This window comes from Pinus tabuliformis, chromosome X, assembly GCF_031772625.1.
Source record: "Pinus tabuliformis cultivar Carrire ecotype Pingquan chromosome X, CPIR1, whole genome shotgun sequence".
NCBI lineage: Eukaryota > Viridiplantae > Streptophyta > Pinopsida > Pinales > Pinaceae > Pinus > Pinus tabuliformis.
In genome coordinates this window covers 774584067-774611745 of record NC_142308.1, presented here as the reverse complement: position 1 = coordinate 774611745, position 27679 = coordinate 774584067, and the positions used below count along the sequence as shown (strand labels likewise).

Here is a 27679-nt window from a genome sequence, read left to right as displayed (position 1 = left end):
GTATGCCTCACCAGGTGGCACCTTCATTAGAGTATTTGGCAGAGAGAAGCCTCCGCATGTTTTACCAAGGTATGCCACTAACAAACTTGTTATGCAAGAATTATTGTAGCATCTCACCACAAGGTTGTTAGAAGCATTGCATAGGAAGAAGAAAGCACCATGACCCACTCTTCCTTTGCAGATTGGATTATATGAGATAAAGAACTTGAAGGTCACGGATGTCGAGGCAAAGGAGATAGTGAGTTTTGAATTCGGCACTTGATAATTTAATCTATATGATCCCCGCAATATTTGTAAGGACCATTGCGCGAGAGTTTATTTCTATGGATCAGTGGGGAATTTCATTGGCCAGAGGAGGATCCATGGAGACACTGTTACAATGCCTCCAGAATCCATGAGTTGATCAGCTTAGCAGGGAATTCACAAGCTGCTCCACAGACGATAGCAACTCTGGAAGAAACAATAGCAAAAGGAATCAATCCCATGTAGGATAAGGGAAAGAGGAAGATTGTTGATAGTCGAGAGGGAGAAAAAGCTGCAAGATGGAAGAAGATAATATTCTCATGAAAGCAACTTTGGTAGCAAAAACGAAGAGGAAGAAAAGGATGTAGAGAGAAAAGTGGAGGAAGAGAGAAAAACAGAGGTTGTAGGAAGCAGAACTGAAAATGGAGGAGAGAATGAGAAGAGTAGCAGAAGTAGGAAGAAGAATAGGGGCAAGGTGTAATGATAGAGGAAATGACACCGATACATGTTGAAGAGTAGGGAGAAGACCAACCAACAGTTGAGGAGGAAGGTGAATAAATGTAGGATCAGGAGCTTGCTTAACAGATTGAGTAATTGATTGAAGTGGCAGACATGGAGATGGAACACGAGTCACAGAATGAAGATGTTTATCTGACGCAGAGAACACCAAAGGTGATCCCACAGCCTCCACCACCTGCAACATCAGAGCTATCCCCAAGCAAGCAAGGGGGTGTTGTTTCCCTTGATGATGATTCGGTAATGGATGTGTACAATCTATCATTTGATGAGTTCCAAAGGAGGATTGTACAAGCACAGAGTAAGAACTTTCCAGATGATCACACATCACCTGCATTCATTAGAGAAAGAGTGATAGTGTAAAACACCAGGAAGCATCCAAATGCCACTATTGAAGCCAACTTGGCCTATGCAGGAGAAAAAATATTAAACATTCAGTATTTGACGATCGAGAATGAGCAATTGGCACAGAACTTACAGGATGCTAGGCAACAGGTAGGACAACTCCGCGCAACAATGTAAAATGTAGTTTCCACACAGTTTTTCTTGGAGGAGATGACAGTAGTGATACATTTTGAAGCATAAACACTTGGAGAAACCATACGGAAGCTATATGATGGGTTTGTCACCGTACATAAAGCAGTTGTCTATTTGCATGACCTACAACAGTAGAGCAAAGAGTTTGTTAAATCTCTCAAGAACATACAAGCTGCCATTTCCTGTGTGCAAGAGTGGACAATGAGATACAAAGGGGCACTGCTTGATTTAGTGAAAAAAATGAAGCCATAGGTAGAGCTGGAGAAAGTGATGGTTCAGATGTTGATTCAGAACAACAAGTAGCTTGCCTCATTCATCAACAACATTCAAACCTCATATGTACGGTTGTTTTGTAGTTTGGATGTCTTGGTGAGAACGCACTACATCCCATCAGTCAGTTCACTCACCAATGCCAAATCCAAGGACCAAGTCTAGGAGTAGATCGAAGAGTACTTAGAGAAGCTAAGGCAGAATGCCACCATAGAAGACTTGGAGCTGAACAGATAAAACATGCAGAATTTCATCGGTGGTCCTATCCAAGTCAGAACAATGTCGCTCATGCTTCAGAATGAAATGGAAATAAGTTCCAAGACAGTGTACGCGGATGCCATGGAGGCCATATTTTGTTTCCATCCAGACACCATTATGCAGTTTGAAACCGAGAAGCAGCAAGTGGAGGTTGCTGAGCTAGACTTCTCCAAAACTCAAGCATCATAGTGTTGTGTCTTGTTAGGCTGTCAAGTTGTCTCTACCCTATTTTTTCTTATATGGGTACAAGTGTAAAGTGTAATATTATTTGTAATTATGTTGTAAGTGAAATTCCAAGTGCCAATATTAGAATTTGAACAATCATCATGTAATGTAATCTGTCATTTTGTAAAGAAGTTAAAGAGTCATGAGGGTAGTCCAAAGGTCACAAAGGGGAGTTCAAGAGTCACCCTCTTGTTATAAATAGAACCTCATAAATCATGTAACATACTTTTGGGGAGACAAGATTTTGGTTACGCTTAGGAATAGAAAGAGCTTGGGAGTATTGTGAAGAGCCTTGGCTTCTTCATAGTGTAGAGTAAGTATACTTCTTTGGAGGAGCAGGTGTTCTTGACTATAAATGTTCCACTATTGGGGCTAGTTGTTGTCAATGGTGTATGTATGAATGGAACTTTCACTTATAATATTAAAACCAAAGGCAATGTTCTTTCATGCATATGTTGTGAATATAGTAGGGTTATTCTTGGTGTATTTGCAATGTATGTTATTTAACTTACACTTATGATTATGAACTATTTCGTTTGCATGTATGAATCTTGTGAATGTGTGTTGTTGTATTACATCATCAATTTAACTTGTGGACTGTTCCACATCTTAGCTTGTGATGTCATTATGCTCGTGTGTTCCTTTCAAGTTGTGTACTATTACAGGCTTCCAAGGGGCACACTTCCTTTTCCCTTCGTGTGTTGGAACCTTCATGCATCACACTTGACTCTCTGTGGGGTCACACACTTTCTCTCACCCAAGTTATCATACTTCCCTCTGTGCATTTTCACTATCAAGTCATAACATTACCACCCATTATTGGGATCCTACTCCAAATGGTGTGAGGTCTAGTTGGGACATCATATTAGGGAGATCCCCTAAATGTTGGCAGGTCCAACACCATCAACATTTGTGGCGCTAGAAGGAGGACTAGATGACAAGATGAGCCTTTGAAGTCTGTTTGAATTTTTTCACATATTTAATGACTTCTTCCACAATCATAGCCCCAACATGTTTTTCTAGACACACAAATCTAAAAGTGTTGGTGAGAATTATTGATGACTTGTCCAATCTGAAGTTCAATGGTGAGGGTGAAACAACCTTATTTCATCACACCACACAGTTTCTTGATTTCTACACAAAGCACAACATCCACTGTGACGATGTTGGTTGTAGGTTGTTCATTCTCATATTCAAAGGGCACGTACGAGACTAGTGTAACACATTTCCTAATGACTCCATTCACTCTTTTGAACAAGTTTTCATAGAGTCGTGTCGTGCTTTTGATTTCTATGATCGTAAAGCTCCTAATAATTTTTTTTAAAATTTGCTAAAAGAAACTAATGAATCCATTCAGGATTTTCACAATCATTTCATCCATTACTGCTTTGAATTTCCTGAAGATGAAGTTGATTGGTATTTCTTGGTAGAAAAATTTCTATATCTTTTTCACATCTCTGAGAAATCCACATGAGTTAGAATCATTTGAACCTCTCCCAACATACCTCGGTATTAGAGCTTCTAAATCTGAGACAGACAAGGTTTCTCTTCCAAGTGACCCTCCGTCCCCTTCTCATCAAACAACTCTAGTTCCTTGGGTCGAGGTGGGAGAAGTTCAGAATTCATCTCTTCATCTACCACCATCTTCTCCTACCTCACATACTTATAATTTCAGTGCAGATTTGGATTGTGACTGTGATGTTTGTGATGAAATGATACCTCCTCGTCTTCCATCCTTTGGTCTATCTGATCCTTTTGATTGTGATGTGTTGTGTTCACTGCTTTCTAATTTCTCTTGTGATGTACACGAGGATAAATTTCTAGATGGAGTTGGTGTTGAATATCCAACTTGCGATATCATTTGTGATGAATATGTGTGCGAGTCTGAACAAGAATCTACGCTAAAGGATGACCTCCTTCTATCAACACCTCTTCCACATTATGCTCACATTTTCCATGATTCTTTGATTCCTGTTCAATCTTATGAAAGTTTAGTTCTTGTTGATGTTACTACTTTCCAACATTCACAGAACATGTGGAATGCCATTTTTTCATTTGAGTATAGAGAGGAAAAATATTTTCTATTGGATCCTCCCAATCTCTCATCTTATCTTTTTGGGAACATGGAGGGTGAAATTTCTCGTTCTCCATTATCCCCTATTTATGATTCGTTAGATCATGAGGATGCCACTATTTGAGATCTTTAACTTTCTGATCGTGGTTGTCATTTTCTTTTCATTGATTCACTTAATCACGATTTTGATTCATCCACTATTGATCTTTCTAAGCTATCATTCTTCGATGATCCATCTTCTGATGAATTGGAACCTCCCCAAGTTGTTAAGGCACATCAGCCCAAGCTAATGGTTATGTCAAGTTCTCGCGGTCTTGAGGTCGGTTCCTCTTCCGATAAGAAATGTGTTGAATCTTTCTAGGCTCCTCATCACTCTATTGTAGACATTGAAAATAAATCTATTTTAAAATTTTCACATCCTTCATCTATATCGCACGATCCCATCGCTTAGACATTGGAGGAGTCGTACGTAGCAAGGACTACTGCAAAACAAAATTTTTCTTCTTTCTTCATGTTTGTTTGTTTTTCAAGTTTGAACATTTGTGCCTACATGTCTTTGATTCACAGTGTGTTTAAACACCATGGTTCATCCACAAAGTTCCTTTCATGCGCTTTTCAGTTTTACTTTTATGTGGGTTTATTCGAACTTTGAACATTTTTTTTTGTATTGCCTTAGATTTTTTATTTGTTGGTATTCTTGTATATCTTTCTTGACATGCACTCCCTCACCTACATAAGCTAGCCAATGTGCCAGTGGCTGTATTAGAAGTATAAATTTACATAAGTTTGGCCTATGCTCTATTTAGGCTAGGAGTAGGAGTAGTTTTTCTTTTATTTGTTGTTTCCTTGATTTTATTTACTTTGTTTTGGTTCCACTCTGCTTCTTTCCTTTCATTTTCTTCCTTTTCGGTTATAGGTTAGTTTCTACATGAGAATGTGTTTGGGTTTTGAGAAAAACTCAGTGAAATCCAAGAGGAAGTTTTATTGTTATCAATGTTTGGTTATCTATTTATCTTGCATTTATTTTAGTCTATGATACTCCTATGGAAAAATACATTCCTTTCAGAGAGAGTCATAGTGAAATAACGACGCTTACACTTTTAACTAGTACCGCCTACTCTAATGGGTCTTCTATTTTTTGTTAATCCTTGTCAACTAAGTCGGGTAAAGTAAGGAGAGGGGGAAACCTTAAAAAATATGTTAGAGGTATATATAAATATCCTTCTCTGAAGGGAAAACCTCTTCTTCTCTCAATAAGTTGGGTTCCCTCTACCTCCCTATGAAATAAATAAGTGCATATGCATAGTTCTTTGAACAAATAAAAAATGAAAAAATGAAAAATTAAATAAAGGGTGAAATAAGAGAAAGGATTCCCACGCAGAGAGATGAAGCAAGTAACACTGGCAGGGTATTGTCGAGGCTTGCTAGTAGCAGGGAAATTCTTGTGTTCCTGAAGTGACTTTGTCGGGGTACTCTCCAGGCCTGCTGGCAACGGAGCAACACCAGAGATGAAAACTAAGACTCTGACAATCTATTTTACTTATGCATCTATATACTCCCCATCCCCAATCAAAACAACTCAGTCTGACTTGGATTGGTATGTGTTTTGTTGATAAAGAGAGTGGTAGGGAATATATATTTAACTCAAGATAAGTGAAGAAGTCGTGATAATCAAAGAACTGAACAATACTTCTATAAGTGTTAGACCTATTTTTCATAAGACAAGATCCTGTTGTAGCAGCTACAACCACCCTCCAAAATTTGTCCTTAGCCTATTTTGGAGCCTCCCTACCAACCTTACACAACACTTTGTCTTTCTTTGTCAAGCGCTCAAGCTTCAAGTGTTTTCCTTGCACGAAGGTAGCCTGTTGATCACAGTTGATCCATTTGCCTCATAGACTGCTCACCCAGACTTGGTCCAGCTATAGGCTGAGTAGCTTCACTTTGAAAATTGCACATTTTTGGAGGGAAACCAACCTTCCCTCCAAGAATTGCGTAATCCTCTCTGGCAGTCCGCTCAGCTCTAAGATTATGAAATCCTACTAGACAACCCTCCCAGTAAGATTTGCACAAATTTTCCCAGCAACAGGTTGTTCAACCCAGAATTTGTGGAAATCTGAGCAGCAATCAGCTGCTCTACCCAGAAATTGTGTAAATCTCCTAGGAAGCCAGCCCAACTCCCAGCCAGAAATGTGCATTTCTCTCCAGTAGTCAAGAAGTCTCTTGCATGTGCAACTGAGTTGATTGGTTCCCTCCGGGACTGAGCAAAAAAGACTTGTATGCATGAACTGCTTCTCCCAAGGCAACATGCAAAGGCATCCCTTGTTTCAAGGATCTATGTTTAGCATTTGGAGGTTACATGCAAGGAGAAATTTCGAAACCTCCCACCAAGTGTCACTTCCCCTAGATTTGTGGCATGCACGTCACAACCTCAATGTTATCAAAATTCATCAACCAAATGCTGCAGAGCTCATTCCTCACATCAAACTTGAAGCTCTGACATCCCACATCACATCTAGGATCTTTCGACATGTTTCAGCTCAGCTGTTTTAGGGTAAGCCCACTTCCCACACCTTGTGTTACATTTCTGTCACTTTTTGTGTTGTCTCTTGTGGGAGTATTGTTTGCTTGATATTTTTGAACACTTGATGTCATTTACATATATACTAGCTCATCCTAGCTCTGTTTCAATTTTTGTTGCTATCTCACTGCTGTCGCATGCATGAAACTGTTTTGCACGGACGTTCACCCAATCGGTGAACTGCCTCACCCACATGCATGTTGATCTATTTATTGAATCTTGCATTCATGTTTTGCATGCACTATCAATCACTTCTGCTATCACTTAATCTCACCATGAATTTACTGTCTTAGTTGCTTTCAGTTGCCTATCAGCGAGTCGGGCCAACCTTGACTTGGACTCTGCCTCCACCAAGGTTGTATTGTGCAATCTGGGGAAGGAAGGCTCACCTTCCTCTCCAGATTTTCACATTCCTATCTAGCATTGGCCTCCAGGGCAGTCTTGCACATTTTTGGTGGACAGTGGCTGCTTGGCCAAGGAAGTTGCGCAAATTTATCCCTAGGCCAACAATCCTTCCTAGCTGGAATTGCGCATTACGCAATCCCAATAGTTAATAACCAGACTGGACTATGCATTGTATAGTTCCAGTAGTCAGCTAGTCTCCCATCATCCCAGATTGTGCATTGGGCAGTCTTGGCAGTCAGTCTCCCAACCTCCCGGCCGAAATTGCGCAACCTTCATGATCATTTACCCAGGTATGTTGTAAGTCATTTCTCATGTTCATTTTGGTTTTCCACTAACAGATTGCTTACTATGAGTGTTGCCATGTCTCCAGGTATCGCAGGTTTTCGTTTGTCTCTCAGTAGTATAGGTACAATGGTTTCCAGGAGAGCAGAGATGAAGACACCGTTAAGAGCACGCTTGGGGATCCAGTCGATTAAGTGTCTATGAGCTTGCCTACTCACAAAGACATCAAGTTGTTCATAGGCAAGGACATCAAGTAGAAGCATCACAACAAACAACATCATGAACAACATCTAAAGGCAACATATTGAATGCAGGGAACATAGTGAATGCAAGAGGAAGGTTGTTGACAACACAGAGGCAGAACAAGTTGCAAGATCAAGCAGATCAACTGATAATGAAGGTAACTTTGGAGACTCAGGTTATGTGGTGACAACACGAAATGAAGGTCATGTGGATACAGAGAATGAAATGAAGAAGGAGTTGCATGTGCCGAAGCAACAACTCAAGGAAGAACATGAAGCTACACAGACAAACGAATGAGTTACAGTAGGATCAAGAACAACAGTGGGCGCAACTTGCACTCATGGATGAAATTGTGCCCGTACAAGTTAAAGATACATCCCAAAAGGTAACACGGAGCAGACATGATAAGAAATTTTTTTGATCACATGCAAGGGATTCAGCAACATGCATGTCATTGTGTGCAAGCATACAACCCAACCCATTCAACAAACTCACCAAGGAATGAGTTACAGTAGGATCAAGAACAACAGTGGGCGCAACGTGCACTCATAGATGAAACTGCGCCCGTACAAGTTAAAGATACATCCCAGAAGGTAACACGGAGTAGACATGATAAGAAATTTTGTTGATCACATGCAAGGGATTCAGCAACATGCATGTCATTGTGTGCAAGCATATACAACCCAACCCATTCAACAAACTCACCAAGGCGAAGACAAGAAGCAAGTCCAACTAGACTTGAACATGTACTTGGACAAGTTGATGTGCATGACCACCAGCACACCCTTGAATATCGACATAGACACTATGCATCAGTGTGTTGCTGGTTCAGCCATACCCAAGAAGACCACGTGCATGTTAGTAGATGAGTTGGATGAAAGGGGTGATCCAATGCACTGGTAGCAATGGAGGCAAGAGTTCACTTCAGCAAGATGTCACCATGAGGTGCATGCACACCATCATGGATGACCAAGCTTGGCATAAAATCACCACCTTCACCATCAAAATCATTTCAAAGGGTTGGTCTCACCACAACAGACTGAGTGTCAGTGATGTTTTTCAAGGCTTGCTTAAGTCATGTTGTCTCACATGAGTACATGTGCATTGTAATGTTGAGTCATGTCAAGTGTAGGTCAAGTGTCAATAGTAGAGGTAATAGTCATAGAGTAGGTGAAGAGTCACGAGGGTAGTTGATTGGTCACAAAGGGGAATGTCAAGGGTAACCCCACCCTTTGCTATAAATAATTCCTCATAATTCATTGTATAGGCTTTTGGTCAACCAAGCTTCTACTAAGACTATCTTGAAGAAGGCTTGGATAGTATTGTAATGTGCCTTGGATTCTCCACTGCACGGAGCTAGTACATCTCTTTGGAGGAGTAGGAGGATGTGCCTATAACATTCCATTGTTGGGGCTAGCAAGTTTACATGGATGTATTGTATGATTGTGACTTACACTTCTTTATATAATAAGAGCCAACACATTTTCATGCATATGTTGTTATTGTAGTTGGACCACTTCGTTTGCTTTAATGATAATATGTTGTTTAACTTATGTACTTGTGTATGAACTAATTCACATGCAATTATATGAATCTTATTGTTAATGTGTTGAATATGTTGTTAATGCTGTCACCATCCGTGTCGACTTCTCTGCCAGACATCAGGCAGACCTTTCACTTGAACCTTTCTATAACAACCGTCACACTCGTCTCGTACTAATTAGTGAGTGTTGTACGTGTTATCTTACCTTGTATGATGTGACTTCTGCATCTGAGTGGACTACTTCACTAGAAGCTGTACATATCCTTTGGGTTGTGTGTTCCTAGCTCAGTTGGGACTAATCCCTTTCAACCTGGAACTCACCTTCACCTCCTCCCCCATTCAAAGTGTTGGAACCTCTCATACACCTTCCTTGACTCATTGCATCAGTTACACCCTTTCTGCTGACAAAGTTATTCTACTTGCCTATGTGCAACATCGCGGTCAAGGCATTACCTTACGACCCATTGCTGGAACTCCTATACCAAACAGTCTGAGGTCTAATTGGGACTTCTTACTGGGGAGATCCCCTTGACATGTTGGTGGGTTGAGCACCGTCAACATTTCTGGCACTAGAAGGAGGGCCTAATGACAAGCTGTGTCCTCTCATCCAATTTTAAACCTTTGCATATCTTCCATGGAGTCTTGCATTCTTCTTCCCCCGAGGTTTTTTTCGAATCATGAATATATCTCCATCTCGAGGAATATTTTTGATCTCTTGTCCACTCACACGTATGATGGTGAAGGCGAAGTGGCCTTGCCTAAGAACTTGTGTAACTTTCTTTCCATGATTTATGAAGAAGATGAGTTTTCTGACGAACAGGCTGGTTTGCTGCTTGCATATACACTTCGCGAATCTCCATTTTGTTGGGTGCTCAGCCTACCAGCTAAAACTGTGCACTCATTTGAGCACTTCTGTGATCTTATTGAACACAAATTCTCTCAATTTGATCCAGACCATATTAACCGGAAACTGTTATAGCAACGGAGGGTTCCACATGAATCCGTTATTGATTTTTGGCAGCGCTTCTATGACTTGTAGTTTCAAGCTCTGAGGAGCTAGATGAAATTTTCTTATCTTTGGGACAGGTTCAAGTACTACCTTAAGAAATCTACTCATCCCAAGAGAAAGTTTGATATCAAGCCTCGCACAACATTCTTTGTTGATGGAACTGTGCAATCTCATGTGGAAGCGGGCACTGACTCAACTGATTGTCTGCCTTCCTCTTATTCAACAACTCCACCACTGCCTAGTGATGTTGAGGATCATGCTCACACACATGTTCATCCTTCACACCCTCCCAACATCACTTCACTCAATTTTTGTGCAAATTTGGTTGTGAGTTCTTTGAGTCCTCATATGCATTCTTTTCTATGACCACCATCTTCGCACACAGTGTTCCTTTGGATAATGATGTCTTGTGTTCATCCATTTCAGACCCTTCACTTGTTGTGAACGAGGAACAACCCACTGACAGAGTTGGTGTTGCACAACCAACATGCACTATCATTCATGAAGAGTATGAGTGGTAGCTTGAGCATCAACACTCGGTGAAGGATAACTCCCTTCCGTCTGAGCCCCCTTCGTTCTTTCCTAACATCGTTGGTGAACCTTCCATCCATGATTTCACATGTGTGTCTTCATCCACTAATGCACCCATTGTTGATATTTGGCAGGACACACCGTATGTTAGCCCATCATACAACAAAGGAGAGGACCAATCACTCATTGGAAATCCATTTGATATTTCATCTATTTTTTCCAGAAATGCAGAGGGTGAACATCCTTCCTCCTCATCTACCCCTCTGTGTGATTCATCAAACCTTGAGGATGCCGACCAACATCCTGAATTTTATGATCTTGGTTGTCATGATCTCTTCACCTCATCATCTGATCATGATGTTGGTTCAGTCATTGTTAATACTTTTGAGCCACTGGTCTACGAAGATCCATCTGTCAACGAAGTTGAAACCCCACAGACCGTCGAGGCACTTTAGCCCAAGCTAATGGTTATGTCATGCCCTCACTGTCTTGAGGTTGGTTTCACTTTTGATAAGGAAATTGTTCAAACACTCAAGGCTCCTCATCACTCATTGTATGCACTCAATATCAATCTAACACTCATATTTTACTTCCTCCACTTGAACTACACGATCCCATTGCTCATGCATTGGAGGAGTCTTACATTGCAAGCACTTGTGCGTGACGCAAGTTATATTTGTTTCTTTCATTTTCTTGCATGTCATAGTTAATAGTGTGCTTATTCTTCAAAGTTGCACGTAGTGTCACATAGCACAATGATAAGTCTACAGACTGCCCGTCATTCACATGCACTCACTTATGTCCCATGGTCACTTTAAATCATGAAGTGTGGTTGTCTTCATTGTTATATATTTCTTGCTTGATGGTTCGCCCAACTAGGTTGCTCACGGATCAAGCCTTGACCAACATGGGTCTACCAATGGGCCAGTGGCTACATTGGAAGTATCATTTCACTTGATCAGGCCCATGTACCATTAGTGTAGGAGTAGGAGTAGTGATTTCTTTCAGTTTCTTGCTTGCATGCTTGTTTGCTTACGTGCTTTATTTGCTTGTTTGTTTGCTTACTTGTTTGTTTACTTGCTTTGATTTCATTTTTTCTTCTTGTTGAAAAGTGTGCAACAAGAAATGCTTGTTGAGAATGCAACAAGATGATGGAGCTTAGTGAAAAGAGTCGCCTTCACTAAGTGGGCCCGCAGGCAAATTATGGCGCAAGTTCTATTTTTGATCACAGTGTGGGTGACCACAGTGTGGGTGGCCACAGTATGAGTGATCACAGTGTGGATGATCACAGTGTGGGTGATCACAGTATGAGTGATCACAGTGTGGGTGACCACAGTGTGAGTGATCACAGTGTGAGTGATCAAAGTCTATTTTTAGATTGGCTGTCAAAAATAGAAAAGTCAAATATTATTGTCTCATAATAATATTTGGACTATAAACTTGATCTTATTCTCTTGGAGCACTTCAGGATGAGCTACGGATGTGGTACATGTAGATCCCAGAGGGAAATACGTGGTTACCTATGGGATGACTAATATTTGCATGCAGGACTTCAATTAGAACTCAAGTGAGTTGAGTTTAGTGGACTGGAGGTGCAGTTGATGGAGTTGTGTTTAGTTTAACTTTGTTAAACTAGTTGTATTTAGTCTAACTGATCAATAGACTAGAGATGAGTTGGGTGAATTAGTTATTAATTAATTCACAAGTTATTAACTCATAATGCAACTATAGAATACATCAGTTAACTAAGTTTCATGTCAGTGCATGTTCAGTTCAGTAGGGACAGGTGTTAGAGGATCAGATTACTATCAGTTGTGGCTATAGCTGTGCATGATGATTTGCACAATCAGAGGGATTGATTATGCCAATGAATTGGCAAATATCAAGAATTGTAGCCTGTGCTCACGTCCAACAGAGTGTGAGTGATTATTTGTAGGTCAAATACGAGTTTGGTAAGCCATTCTCATCAGTTCTTGAGCAGGTATTGAGCTGGAGAGGCAGGCAAGCAGTGGAATAGATTTGGAGATCAGATCTGAGTTGTATTGTGTGTAACAGGTGGAGCTGGTACTTGATTGCTTGTGATAAGCATTTTACTTTGTAATGTTACATGATTCAATCAATATAATATACAGATAGTGTGGGGTTCTTAGCGAGATGCTTTCCCCGGGATACATACTGTGTTAATGAGTTTGATTGATGCTTCTATGTGTGCCTGTGAATGTTTATGCTTCTGTAAATTGGTGATCAATGTAGAGGAGATTATGTATTATACATGTTCCGCTTATAATTGTATGATCGGGATAATCTCTGTGAATATGTGTTAAATTATTCAAAATTTCTACATGGTATCAGAGCTGCTTGATTTGTAGAAGAGATTTTTACAGGATATCAAGCGAGGATTGATCATCGGATATATTATTCAGAAAGTGCTTACATTTTATTTCTTCAGGCAGAGTCTGTAATCGGACCAGGTAGCCTCTGGATTCATCCGTCTTTTGGAAGGTGATATATCCGGTGAATGCCCAAACAATCAATCTCTGTACAATAAATACTTTGTTCTCACGAATTTTAGGTCGGAAGTGCTTGAGTTTTGAGCTGGTGGAATTCGAATTTAATTCCAAAGAAAGAGATAAACTCAGAAACATTCAGTGTGGGAATGGAGACAGTATGCCCCAGTATCTCACGAAGTTCACCCAATGCCGGGATGAGCTGGGAAGTGTGGGGGTGACTGTCGGATGAGGATGGTGAGTCTAGCACTCCTTGACCTTCCTAAGAGTTGGCATAGCTACCAGGACTCAGTGAATGGAAGGGAGAAACTGCCAGGATGGGAGAGACTTGGTCGGATCTTGTGCAAGAGGAGATCAGGCGGAGCACCAGAGACGGTTCTTCATCCATGCAGTATGAGGAGAACTGTGCCTTAGCGAGTAAGGCGAAGAAGGGGAAGGGGAAGGTTTCTCTTTCCGAATCCAATTCTTCCAATGATGGGAAGAAGGTTGACAAGGCGAAGGTGAGATGCTTTTGTTGTCATGAGTTGGGTCATTATGCTACTAATTGCCCAAAGAAGAAGTCTAAGAAGGGATTCGGGGAAGGATTTGAAGGTGAGGCACTTGCTTCACAGTTTGAGTTGGATTTCACACTCTTTCAATGCTTGGTTTCATCCATGATGGGAAATGGTTGGTTTCTTGACAGTGGAGCTTCTTTCCACATGACTAGTGACAAAATTTTGTTCAGTACTTTGGAGGAGAAAGATCTCCAGATACTCATAGGGATGGGTAATGATGAGAAGTATAGTGTCTCAAGTGTAGGCATGGTTATTTTTCAGAGGGAGCATGGAGCTCGCCTTACCTTGACCGATGTCAAGTATGTACCAGGACTGAAGAGAAACTTGGTGTCGATCGCGATGCTGGAAGACAGAGGCTATGATGTAGTCTTCAGTAAGGGAAAGGTTTTCCTTAGAAACATCATCACTAGACAGGTGAAGCAGATTGGTTCACGGGTCAAGAACCTGTATGCTATTGAGGTTCAAGATGCATGCAAAGCCTTGAGCAACGAGGCAACTGATGGAGACTTGGTGGTTGAGAGGGAGCGTATATTACCTCTCAACATGCAGAGCCAGAAGAAGTCTCAGACGATTGTGGAGGAGCCACGATTGGTGAAGCAGCTTCAGGAGGTTGTGGAGGAGCCACAATAGGGGAAGCTGAGAGGAGATCGAGTAGAGACATCTACTCATCTAGAGACCTCCAGTAGGGGTAAACTTCGAGCCAGGTGGGCTGAGGGATCTCATGCAGCCATACCTCTAGGTAGGAGGTGGGGTGATGTGGATTGATCGTCCCAAGGAGGAGGGGCAAGATCCTTGAGGTACCCAACCTCTTGGATGAGACCTTGCTACAGGAGCCCCAATGTGTAGTAGCAGGAACTGATTGATTGGGTAGAGACAAATGCGGATGGAGTGGTAGAGAGAGCGACAGTGCAGGGAATCCCAGGACAGCGCATAGCTAGCAGGCTGGAGCAATACGAGAGGCACAAGTGTTTTGCACAGTGCTAGGTGGCAAAGAGAGGTGTGCAATGGTGCGAGATGCATGGAGATGTTGCAGTATCGCAGATGTCAGAGAGGGAGCACTTGTCAGCAACAGGTAGAGCTTCAGCATCAGAGGATGTTTCTAGCCCAACAGGGAGGTCAGTTGGGAGGTGCAGTGCGGATGCAATGCTGGGAGATAGAACCAGCAGCAGCACGGATGCAGTCAGAGATCAAAGTGACAGAGGCTAGAGTAGTCAGATATTGAAGAGCACAAAGATGCAGAGTCTTCAGTCGATAGAGGCAATAGCAGTCAGAGACTTTGATGACAGAGCAAGTGGACCAGCCAGATGTGTTGCATGGAGAACATTCCAGAGTTTCAGGATCGGGTTTGAGAGGAAGCCTTTCTTGTTGAGAGGGAGTGTTGAAAAGTGTGCAACAAGAAATGATTGTTGAGAATGCAACAAGATGATGGAGCTTAGTGAAAAGAGTCGCCTTCACTAAGTGGGCCCGCAGGAAAATTATGGCGCAAGTTCTATTTTTGATCACAGTGTGGGTGACCACAGTGTGGGTGACCACAGTATGAGTGATCACAGTGTGGATGATCACAGTGTGGGTGATCACAGTATGAGTGATTACAGTGTGGGTGACCACAGTGTGAGTGATCAAAGTCTATTTTTAGACTGGCTGTCAAATATAGAAAAGTCAAATATTATTGTCTCATAATAATATTTGGACTATAAACTTGATCTTATTCTCTTGGAGCACTTCAGGATGAGCTACGGATGTGGTACATGCATATCCCAGAGGGAAATACGTGGTTACCTATGGGATGACTGATATTTGCATGTAGGACTTCAGTTAGAACTCAAGTGAGTTGAGTTTAGTGGACTGGAGGTGCAGTTGATGGAGTTGTGTTCAGTTTAACTTTGTTAAAATAGTTGTATTTAGTCTAACTGATCAATAGACTAGAGATGAGTTGGGTGAATTAGTTATTAGTTAATTCACAAGTTATTAACTCATAATGCAACTGTAGAATACATCAATTAACTAAGTTGCATGTCAGTGCATGTTCAGTTCAGCAGGGACATGTGTTAGAGGATCAGATTGCTATCAGTTGTGACTATAGCTGTGCATGATGATTTGCACTATCAGAGGGATTGAGTATGCCAATGAATTGGCCAATATCAAGAATTGTAGCCTGTGCTCATGTCCAACAGAGTGCGAGTGATTATTTGCAGGTCAAATACGAGTTTGGTAAGCCATTCTCATCAGTTCTTGAGCAGGTATTGAGCTGGAGAGGCAAGCAAGCAGTGGAATAGATTTGGAGATCAGATCTGAGCTGTATTGTGTGTAACAGGTGGAGATGGTACTGGATTGCTTGTGATAAGCATTGTACTTTGTAATGTTACATGATTCAATCAATATAATATACAGATAGTGTGGGGTTTTAAGCGAGATGCTTTCCCCGGGATACATACTGTGTTAATGAGTTTGATTGATGCTTCTATGTGTGCCTGTGAATGTTTATGCTTCTGTAAATTGATGATCAACGTAGAGGAGATTATGTATTATACATGTTCCGCTTATAATTGTATGATCAGGATAATCTCTGTGAATATGTGTTAAACTATTCAAAATTTCTACACTTCTTCTCTTGCTTTCGTCCATAGGTTAGAATTTTGTTTGTTCACTTGTTTTGTTCATAGGTTAGCTTTGCATGAACCATGTATGACTCTTGAAGTGAGCTAGGTGAAGTAAAAGAGGGCTTATACAACTATCACTACTTTTTTATCTGTCATCTTGCCTCTATATGATGAGCTTGTTACTTTTAGTCCATGATACGTCGAAGGAAAATACGTACTGTTCGAAGTGAACCTTGGTGTAAACATGACACTTGCGCACTAACTAGTGTAACCTTCTCTTGTCGATTTTTTTTGGGTTAACCCTTGTCAGCTCAGTCAAGTAGAGTAAGGTGAGGGGGAAAACCTTAACAAGCACGTTAGAGATAAAATAAACTACTTCTCTTTTGGAACAACCTCTTCTGCTCTCAATAATTCTGGATCCCTCTTCCACCTCTGAAATGAATAAGTGCTATGCATAGTCAAAAATGAATAGTCAAAAATTCAAAATTAAAAATGAATAAGGAAAAAGAAGAGAAAGGATTCCTACATGAGGAGGTGATGCAAGTAACTCTTCCAGGGTACTGAACAGGCTCACTGGCAGCGGAGCCATGCTTGTGTTCCTATGTGACTCCACCAGGGTACTGTCTAGGCTTGCTGGCAGTGGAGCAACACTAGAGATGAAACTAAGACTTTGATGACTATACTGCTAGTGCACCTAGATACCCCTCAATCCCAATCGAAACAACTATGTTGCATTGGCTTGGAATGTGTGTCAATTGACCAAGGGTTTGGTAGATGCTACATCTTACAATCAAGTTAGTGTGAAACCAAGATGAGCTGAAAACTGAGCAATATGTCCAGAGGTGTTAGACTTTCTTTTCACAAACAAGGTCCATTGAGAGATATGGAGTTCTACTAGTGTATCACCAAGTGTTGCAATAGTTACAACCACTCTCCAAAATTTTTCCTTAGCCTATTTTAGATACTCCCTACAAACCTTACACATAATTTTGTCTTGCTTCGTCAAGCACTTGAGTTTCAAGTGTTTTCCTCATGCAATGGCAGCCTGTCGATCATAGTTGATCCATTCCCCTCACAAGTAGCTCACCCAAACTTGGTCCAGCTACAGGCTGAGCAACTTCCCCTTGAAAATTACACATTTTTGTAGGGAAACCAACCTTTCCTCCAGGAATTGTGGAATCCTCTCTGACAAGCTACTGGGCTCCAGGATTGCGTAGTATTGCCAGCCAACCCTCCCAGCAGGATTTGTGCAAATTTTTCCAAAAGTAGGCTATTCAACCTAGAATTTGCACAAATCTAGGCAACAGTCAGCTGCTCCGTCCAAAAATTGCGCAAATATCCTAGGCCACTAGCCCATCTCCTAGCCAGAAATGCACATTTATCTCCAGTAGTCGAGCAGTCTCTTGCATGTGCAACTGAGTTGACTGTTTCCCTCCAGGACTAAGCAAAAAAGACCTGCGTGCATGGGCTACTTCTCCCAAGGCAACATGCAAAGGCATCCATTGTTTAAAGGATCTATGTTTGGAGTTGGAGATTAGATGCAAGGAGAAATTCTGAAACCTCCCACCAAGTGTCGCTTCCCCTAGATTCGTGGCATGCGCGTCACAACCTTGATGTTATCAAAACTCATCAACCGGATGTTGTAGAGCTCATTCCTCACATCAACCTTGCAACTATGACATCCCACATCACATCTAGGAGCATTCACCATGTTTCAACTCGACTTTTTTGGGGTAAGCCCACTTCCCATGCCTTGTGTTGCATTTCTATCACTTTTTGTGTTTTCACTTGTGGGAGTACTGTTTGCTTGATTTCTTTGAACACCTGTTGTCATTTACATATATAATAGCTCATCCTAGCTCTATTTTAGTTGTCGTTGCTATCTCATTTTTTTCGCATGCATGAAACTATTTTTCATGGATGTTCGCCCAACCGACGAACTGCCTCACCCACATGCATGTTGATCTATTTGTTGAATCTTTCATTCATGTTTTTCATGCACTATCAATCACTTCTGCTATCACTTAATGTCGCCATGCATTTACTTTCTTAGTTGCTTTCAGTTGCCCATCGGCGATTTGCGCCAATCTTGGCCTGGACTTTGCCTCTACCAAGGCTACATTGCGTAATTTGGGGAAGGAAGGCTCACCTTCCTATCCATATTTGTGCATTCCCACCTAGCACTGGCCTCCAAGGCTGTTTTGTGCATTTCTGGAGGACAGTGGCTGCTTGGCCCAAGAAATTGTGTAAATTTGTCCCTAGGCCAGTAGTCCTTCCCAGTTGGAATTGTGCATTACGCAATCCTAATAGTCAGCAGCTAGACTGGACTATGCATTGTGTAGTTCCAACAGGCATTCAGTCTCCTGGTAGCCAGATTGTGCCTTGAGTAGTCTTGGCAATCAGTTTCCCGACCTTCCAACCAATTGCGCAACCTTCATGATCATTTATCCAGGTGTGTTGCAAGACAGTTCTCATGTTCATTTTGGTTTTTGACTGACAAATTGCTTGCTATGAGTGTTGCCATGTCTCCAGGTATAGCAGGTGTTCATCTTCCTCTCAGCAGTATAGGTACAATGATTTCTAGGAGAGCAGAGACAAAGACACCATTCAGAGCATGCTTGGGGATGCAATCAATCAAGTGTCTATGAGATTGCCTACTCACGAAGACATCAAGTTGTTCGTAAACAAGGACATCAAGCAATAACATCACAGTAAGAAGCATCATGAACAATAGATGAAGGCAACATATCGAATGCAATAGGAAGGTTGTTGACAACACAGAGGCGGAACAAAGTTGTAAGGTCAAGCAGATCCGCTGATAATGAAGGCAACTTTGGAGACTTAGGTTATGAGGTGACAGAGCGACATGAAGGTCAGGCGGATACAGAGAGTAGAATGAAGAAGGAGTTGCATGTGCCAAAGCAGCAACTCAAGGAAGAACATGAAGCTACAAAAACTAACGAATGAGTTGCAGCAGAATTAAGAGCAACAGTGGGCGCAACATGTGCTCACGGATGAAATTGCACCTGTACAAGTTAAAGATCCATCCTAGCAGCTAACATGGAGTAGACATGGTGAGCAGTATTGTTGATCACATGCAAGGGATTCAGCAGCATGCATGTCATTGTGCGCACGCATGCAACCCTACCCATTCAGCACACTCACCAAGGCAAAGACAAGAAGTAAGTCCAACTGGAGCTGAACATGTACTTCGGCAAGTTGATGTGCATGACCAACAACACACCCTTGAAGATCGACATAGACACTATGCATCAGTGTGTTGTTGGCTTAGCCGTACCTGAGAAGATCATGCACATGTTAGTAGATGAGTTGGATGAAGGGGACGAACCAATGCACTGGTTGCAATGGAGGCAAGAGTTCGCTTCAGTAAGATGTCACCATGAGGTGAATGCACACCATCACGGATGACCAAGCTTGGCATCACCTCACCACCTTCACCATCACAAGCATGTCAAAGAGTTGGTCTCACCATAGTGGACCGAGTGTCAGTGATGTTTTGCAAGGCTTGCTCAAGCCATGTTGTCTCACATGAGTACATGTGTATTATAATGTTGATTCATGCCAAGTGTAGGTCAAGTGTCAATAGTGGATGTAACAGTCATAGAGTAGGTGAAGAGTCATGAGGATAGTTGAATGGTCAAAAAGGGGAATGTCAAGGGTCACCCCAACCTTTGCTATAAGTAGTCCCTCATAACTCATTGCATAGGCTTTTGGTTAGCCAAGCTTCTACTAAGACTATCCTCAAGAAGGCTTGGACAGTATTGTAATGCACCTTAGCTTCTCCACTGCACGAAGCTAGTACATCTCTTTGGAGGAGCAAGCAGAGGTGGTTGTAACATTCCACTATTGGGGCTAGCAGGTTTACATGGATGTATTGTATGATTGTCACTTACACTTCTTTATAAAATAAGAGCCAACACATTTTCATGCATATGTTTTTATTGTAGTTGGACTACTCTGGTTGCTTTAATGATATATGTTGTTTAAATTACGTAATTGTGTATGAACTGATTCACATGCAATTATATGAATCTTGTTGTTAATGCGTTGAATATGTTGTTTATGTTGTCACTGTTCGTGGCGACTGCTCTTCCGGACATCAGACGGATCTTTCACTTGAACCTTGCCATAAAAACCATCGCACTCATCTCAGACTGATCTGTGAGTGTTGTACATGTTATCTTACCTTGTATGATGTGATTGTTGCATCCAAGTGGACTTCTCTATCGAAAGTTGTGCATGTCCTTTATGTTGTGTGTTCTTAAGTGAGTTGGGACTGATCCCTTTCAACCTGGAACTCACCTTCACCTCCTTCCCCCTTCGAAGTGTTGGAACCTCTCATACACCTTCCTTGACTCACTACATTAGTCACACCCTTGTTGCTAAAAGAGTTATTCTACTTGCCTCTGTGCGACATCGTGGGCAAGGCATTACCTTACGACCCACTGCTGGCATTCCTACACCAAACGGTTTGAGGTCTAATTGGGAATTCTTACCGGGGAGATCCCCTTGACATGTTGGTGGGTCCAACACCGTTAACAGATCCATATAGAGAGCTGGATTTCTACCAGTGCGTCCCCAGTGTTGTAGCGGCTACAACCACCGTCCAAAATTTCGCCTATGCTTTGATTTTAGAGGCTCCCTTCTTATCTATAGGAGCTCATCTTGCACTGATCTAGGTATTCATGCTTCGACTAAGACTTATCTTTTAATTTTTGATTCAATTTTCTCACTTAGCTGCTTCTTCTAAGTCACAAGCTGATCTCCCAACTTGGTCTCACAGCAGTTCTGGGCTTGCCTCCATAAACTCTACAATCCTTGAGGGCAAGAAGCCTTGATGATAGGAATTGCGCAATCCTGACTGGCATTCAGCCTTGAGCTCAGAAATTTCATAGCCATGGGAGGCAGCCCAGCATTGAGGCTTAAACTACTCAACCATCACTAATCTCATAAAATGCGTAGTGCACCGAGTTGGAAAGTTGCCTAGTTCCCCAGAACTGTGTAGTCTTTCCTGACAGTGTGTATGACAAGTTTCCCCCCAAAAACAAAAAAGTAAAAAATCATCCCTAAAAATATGGATTTATTTCAGTATCTCGAAGGAGGCACTTGCACTATTTTTAAAAACTTTCACCAAGTGTTGCTTTTTCCTTAATTTTACACATGTGCATCATAAACCCTAATTCACCCAAAACTATTTAATCAATGCTTCTATAGCTCATTTTCACACTCGATCTTGGAGCTCTAGCATTCCCGAGGATATGAAGGAACCTTCGGTGTGATCATCATCGCTTTTCCAAGTGAGTTTTTCTTTTGTTGTCTTTTGCTGCTCTTTCTTTCACTTTTTGTCATTAAGTTTGTGTGAATGTTGCTTCACTTGTTTCTCTTCATGGTTGTTGAAATTTTAACTTGTAGAAGTGTTGTTTTAAGTTTTAGATTGATTTCACACCAATGGTCATCATTGTAGAGACTCTTCTCACATACTTTATTTTCCTTTTGTTTGATTAATTGCTGCACTTAATTCACATGCATTTAATTTCACTTAGTTAGATTTGCACTGAGCTTCACACTATCTCTCAGACATTCTTATTTTCCACACTTCCCTTGGCATATCCACACTTCCCTTTGATCGTTTTTCACTTTGTCCGGCTAGCACTACCTAATCCTAAGGCTCAAGCCACAAGCTTGGCATATGGAATTAGATAGTGCTCAATCCAAGCTATCTACAACTGTGCACTACATAGTTCCAGGAGCCAGCCTGTCATATTAGCCACTGAGAATGTGAAATGCGCAGTCTCTCCTAGGCCTCTTCCTAGGCTAAACTGCTCATTGTGCAGTTTCAAGCCCTAAGTTTTGACCTTGGCTACTGGGACTACGCAGTGAACAGTTCCCACAAGTAGCCAGTCCCTCTTGCTAGTGAAAATTGCTCAATCCTTTGCATATTATGTCCAGTTTGCTACTTGAACTTTCCTTATAGTGGATTTTCTTAAGACTGGCATTTGTTTGCCATGAGTGTCCTTTCTTCCCCATAGGTATAACATGTATTTAGCACCTCTCTAGTAGGCACTGTTACCATGGCACCTAAGAGAGCTACCTCAAAGGAAACCACTAAGAGTAGTACTGGGGATGCAGCTGAGCAAACATCAGTTTATTTTCCAACATATGTAGATACTCATATGTTTATAGAAAAGGGATGATAAATTACATGGAAGGAGATTAAAGATGCTTTTGCAAAGGAATTTGAGGTAAACTTAGAGGATAAATAGGTTTATATCAGCATCCAGTAGTTAGGGCTATACAAGGTTGCATGCATGTATCCTTATTTCCCATGTGCAGATGTCATCAGTTGGATTGTCTCACACATTGATGAGAAGACCATGACATTGAGTAGTGCTAGTGTGTAGAAGCTTGCAACCTTCCGAGAATAAGACTTTTAGCAAATGTATCACTTTCCCGAGCTAATAGATCACATGGATTCACTCTCTTATGCCACCCACAACTATGTGAACATGAGAGACATTGTCAAATGTTGGGTGAAGGAGCCTATGAAGTTTCGACAAACACCCACCCATGTGTATTAGACAAAGATCGTTGGGAAGGCTTACCAGCTCTTTGTTATCTTTTCTTGCAGGATCCATGGTCAAGATAACACATAAACCTTTCTTGAAGGGTGGGAAATATTATTGGACCAAGTGATGAATGATGTGAAGTTGTTCAATTGGTCATATCTATTGGCTCGGTAGTTGAAGGCCCATGTAACACAGGCTCAGAATCCTCCCGAGGGTGAGTGAGCAAGGTTTTATATGTCTGCATACTTACTGGATGCAATATGTGCACAACAACAGTTCCCTGGCATGAACTGGACATGGACACCATGAGAAATTGTCATGCACATCTATTGCAAGTTGCTTTCAGAATGCATTTATTGAGGAGTAATGACACGACTACTTGACCACTTCATCATCATGTTTTACAAGCTTATCTTTGAACAAGATCCACCTTGCATGTCACAAGAAGCAATGGAGGTGATAATAGACATCGCAGATTGGTATGCATCACCAGGTGGCACCTTCATTAGAGCATTTGGTGGAGAGAAGCCTCTGCATGTTTTACCAAGGTATGCCATTGACGAACTTGTCATTAAATAACTACCGTGTCATCTCGCCAGAGGGTTGTTAGTAGCGTTGCACATGAAGAAGAATGCACCATGGCCCACTCTTCCTTTTCAGATTGGATTATATGAGATAAAGAACTTTAAAGTCATGGATTCTGAGGAAAAGGAGGTAGTGAGGTTTTAATTCAGCACTTGGGACTTTAATCCATATGATCCCTGCAGTATTTATAAGGACCACTATGCGAGAGTTTACTTTTCGTGGAGCAATGTCGAATTTCATCAGCTAGAGGAGGATCCATGGAGGCACTATTATAATGCATCCATACTTCATGAGTTAGTCAACTTAGCAGGGAGTTCATAGGCAAGATGAAAGCAGATCCTATTCTCATGAAAGAATCTTTGGCAACAGAAGTGAAGAGGAAGCAAAGGATGTAGAAAGTAGAGTGGAGGAAGAGAGAAAAGTAGAGGTTGCAGGAAGCGGAATTGAAGCTGGAGGAGAGAACGAGAAGATAAGCAGAAGGAGGAATAAGAACAGAGGCCAGGTGAAATCACAGTGGAAAAAGCGTTGACACAAGTTGAAGAGCAAGAACAAGACTAACCAACAGCTGAGGAGGAAGGTGAACAAATGCAGGGTCGGGAGCTTGTTCAGCAGATTCAGTAATTGATTGAAGTGAAAGAAATGGAGATGGAATAGGAGATATAAAATGAAGATGTTTATTTGATGTTGAGCACACCACATGTCATCCCACAGTATCCACCACCTCCAGTAGCAGAGCCAGCTCTGAGCGAGCAAGGGGGTGTTGTTCCCCTTGATGATTATCTAGTAATGGATGTGTACAATCTATCATTTTATGAGTTCTAAAGGAGTATTGTATAAGAATAGAGAAAGAACTTTCTGGATGATCACGCATCACCTGTGTTATCACAAAACCAGTACTAGGGGGCTGCAACTAAGCATGGTCTCATGTAACTATTTCAACCTATCTTTAGACCAAAGATTAGCCTCTTTGATCAGAGAGGGCTCTCTCAAAACTCTTGATAAAATCCTTCACACACTAGATGGCTAACTCTTTATTTACTTATGAAAACATAACTGGTTGGAAACACACCAAAAGATATCTCATTGGGCTATGGAGTCTATAATATCAGGTAGACAAGAAAAACACAGTGATCTCATAGAAATCAAGGCTCTTAGCATTACAAGTCAAACATATTCCACCACACATAGCTTGCTGTATACACAGGAAGTCAGAGCATATAAGTATGAATTCTGAGTGATTGCATACAACAAAACCATAAAATAACATAAGGTATAACACATCATCACTTCATTTGACCATGACAATCCTTCGAGAATCTTGAGAAGAGAATAACTCTGTTTTACTATTACTGTAAAAAAAGATCTTACAGTGGCCCAAAACAACACACTTTTTCTATTAAGTATCCAACCCTTTCTACATCTAACCTTGGCCCATATATAGGCAAGCAAAACTAAAACACCTCGAGCTTCCTCCTCCAGCATGAGGGGAGCCTCGAAGGTGGCTATTAACTATTCCTATATGCTATTTAATGTATTTATTACAAAGTGCTGAAATGTAATTGCACACAATCCTAATCAAACTAAAACATTAATTCCTTTCTCCTCGTATGCTTGATGCTTTCTTGAATGCTGTGACAGCTGTCCTCCTTTAGTTAAGTTGAGATGGTTGAAGGAGAACGTACTGAATGAGCTGGCCTTGGATTCCAGTCATGTAGATGGCTTCATTAATTAACTAAGGGAAATGCCCTGTTTGCACGGCTTTTGTCTCCCATCACTCTTCATCACTTTAAAAACAAGTCTGTTGTTCTTTAATTCTTCCCAAACACCGCATATCACCACACCTTTCAAATGAGCTGGAAACTTTATGAGCTGGAAAGGTGTCTGTAGTTGTTTGTTGGTCCTTAACATAATATGTTTTCCATCACCCTGAAATATAGGGAGCTGTTCCTGTTTGTCGGCCCTTTGTCTCCCAACATTCTCCTAAAATATAGCAGCCTGCTCCCAAATCCTTTAATGACCCCAAGTATGGAGTAATGCCAGATTTATGATGTGCTGGAGGTGGTCTTTGATAGACAGCTGTTCCTCTTCCTCAACTCCCGCTCACCGTGTTAGACTAGCTGCTCTGCACTTTAAATTATCACCTACAGCAGTTTCGTAGCGCGCTACGAAACTGCTGTGTGATTTAAAAACACAGTCCCCCTCACTGGTTTTCTGCTAACACTGTGCTACATTTATTAATGATCTTCCTCATTCCAACAAATGAACAACAATTTGCAAATAATCCTGTTTAGCTGCCAGGCTTCAATGTCAATAGCTTTTCCTAAAAACAAACTCAAACAGCATGCCCGGATTCCTCTGCTTTCTGGAGATACTTTTAGGCCTGCCGAAAGGTTCTTGTAAAACTTGTGAAATTCCAAGGTATCACCTCCAGCCTTGCGGACTTCAACCATAAAAAGAGAAGGAGCTACTTCAAATACCTCTGTAGCTACATTCAAATGACCCTTTCTTCCAGTCTTTGAACCTTGCATCTTCATCTTGTAATTTCTCTTTTGCACATTGAATCCAAGAGGCTTTGCAGCTTCCTCAATTTTTGATACTATCTCATTTGCAGGGCGTTTAGATGCAAACCTCGTTTCTCGCTTAACCATACCCATGTCCATTTCAAAGAGATTGCCAAGATTGAGACCCTGGGACATAGAGATAAGTTCAATGCATTCATCACCTCTGGAGTTGTTTCCTTTTTTTTCTGTAACAAGATGTTCTTCTGAATCATTGAAAACAGCATCAACATCATCCAGATTTACATCTTCATCTTCATTAAACTTGGGTGGCTTATAACCTTTCTTGAACCATTCATTGTCTAAAATCTCAGGTACTGTAATTCGTGTCTTAGGGTTTGGGTCCAAAATCCTTGTACTTAATTTCTTTGCACCAGAAGAAAACCATGAAGGGCACGTAAAATCTGCTTTATATATCTTTTTATACAATGTCATGAGGTTTGGATCATCAAAAGGCAAGTAACCTGCTATTAAAACAAATAGGATGACACCACATGACCACAAGTCTGCAGTTGCCCCATCGTATATCTACCCTTTTTCCAGCCACTATAGTGAGCAAATGACTGCATATGGAGGTCATCATTCAGAGTAATAATATCAGCAATTACATGCAGTGTTCAACAGAGATTTAATAATTGTTTTTCACCTCCCAACACTTGGGTATACTCAGGAAATCAACACAAAGGTACTACAGTATTTAATCTAGCAAATTTCAACCCAGAAATGACAAATTCGTGGCACCTTCAGATCTGAGATCAACATGAAAATATCAGTCCCTAAGACAGATTTTTGGCCCACTAGTTGTAGTAAATTCGACCACAAGTTCAGCTCCAAATTTTGAAGATAGACTTGGCACAAATTCTTGAAATGCAAGTAAATCATTTGTCCTCCTCTAGGGTGTAATTAGCTGATCGAAACCTTGCTTTGAAAGGCAGCAATATGGACAAATATTCCAGAACTTGGCTGAGCGAATGATTTCTAGGAAGACCCTACACGGTCTCTCCAAAATTGGCACAACAATTCAACCTCAACTCCCTAAAAATGCACTTCGACTTCAACTACAGGAATATTACTTCATTCTTGGGATCTAAAATAATTAATTAGCTCTGCCTCCCTGAAGCAAACCGTCATCCCTGACTTGTTGAGACAGTGCACTTAGGCCAAAATCTGATACTTTAAGATTTCCATATGTATCCAGAAGCAAATTTTCTGGCTTCAAGTCCCTATGGTAGACACCCCCCCATTCGTTTCACCAGAAACGGATCCAATTCTTATGCTGCTCGATAGCCGAGGGATGAGCATCCATGGAAATATCTTTTCAGTGGCAGGCGCACCTCTGTGTCTTATTTGGAATAACGCCATTATCTAAACCGCGGTGAGCTAAACGAAAAACATCGCTCAGCACATCATCCTTATAAGTAGCATCTGTCGTTGTGATTCTGGTGATTTTGCTAATGCAGGTGGCCATCAGAAGTGCCACATCTCAATCCCGGTGTCAATGGCGATCTTGTGGCAATCAAACCTTTATAAAGACCATTTGACACATGGCATTAATCACTGTATTTCATAAG

At 41.3% G+C, this 27679-nt stretch overlaps 1 protein-coding gene across 1 annotated transcript; it reads right to left on the bottom strand.

The window, feature by feature from the left end:
• Positions 1 to 374: 374 nt before the first annotated feature.
• Positions 375 to 27576, bottom strand: LOC149142174 (CBL-interacting protein kinase 32-like). The gene is made up of 4 exons (XM_089451414.1): positions 27443 to 27576; positions 27234 to 27331; positions 25889 to 26575; positions 375 to 535 (listed from the first exon to the last, which is right to left on the bottom strand). The coding sequence occupies exons 1-4, from the start codon at positions 27574 to 27576 to the stop codon at positions 375 to 377; spliced, it is 1080 nt and encodes a 359-aa protein (XP_089307540.1).
• Positions 27577 to 27679: the final 103 nt, after the last annotated feature.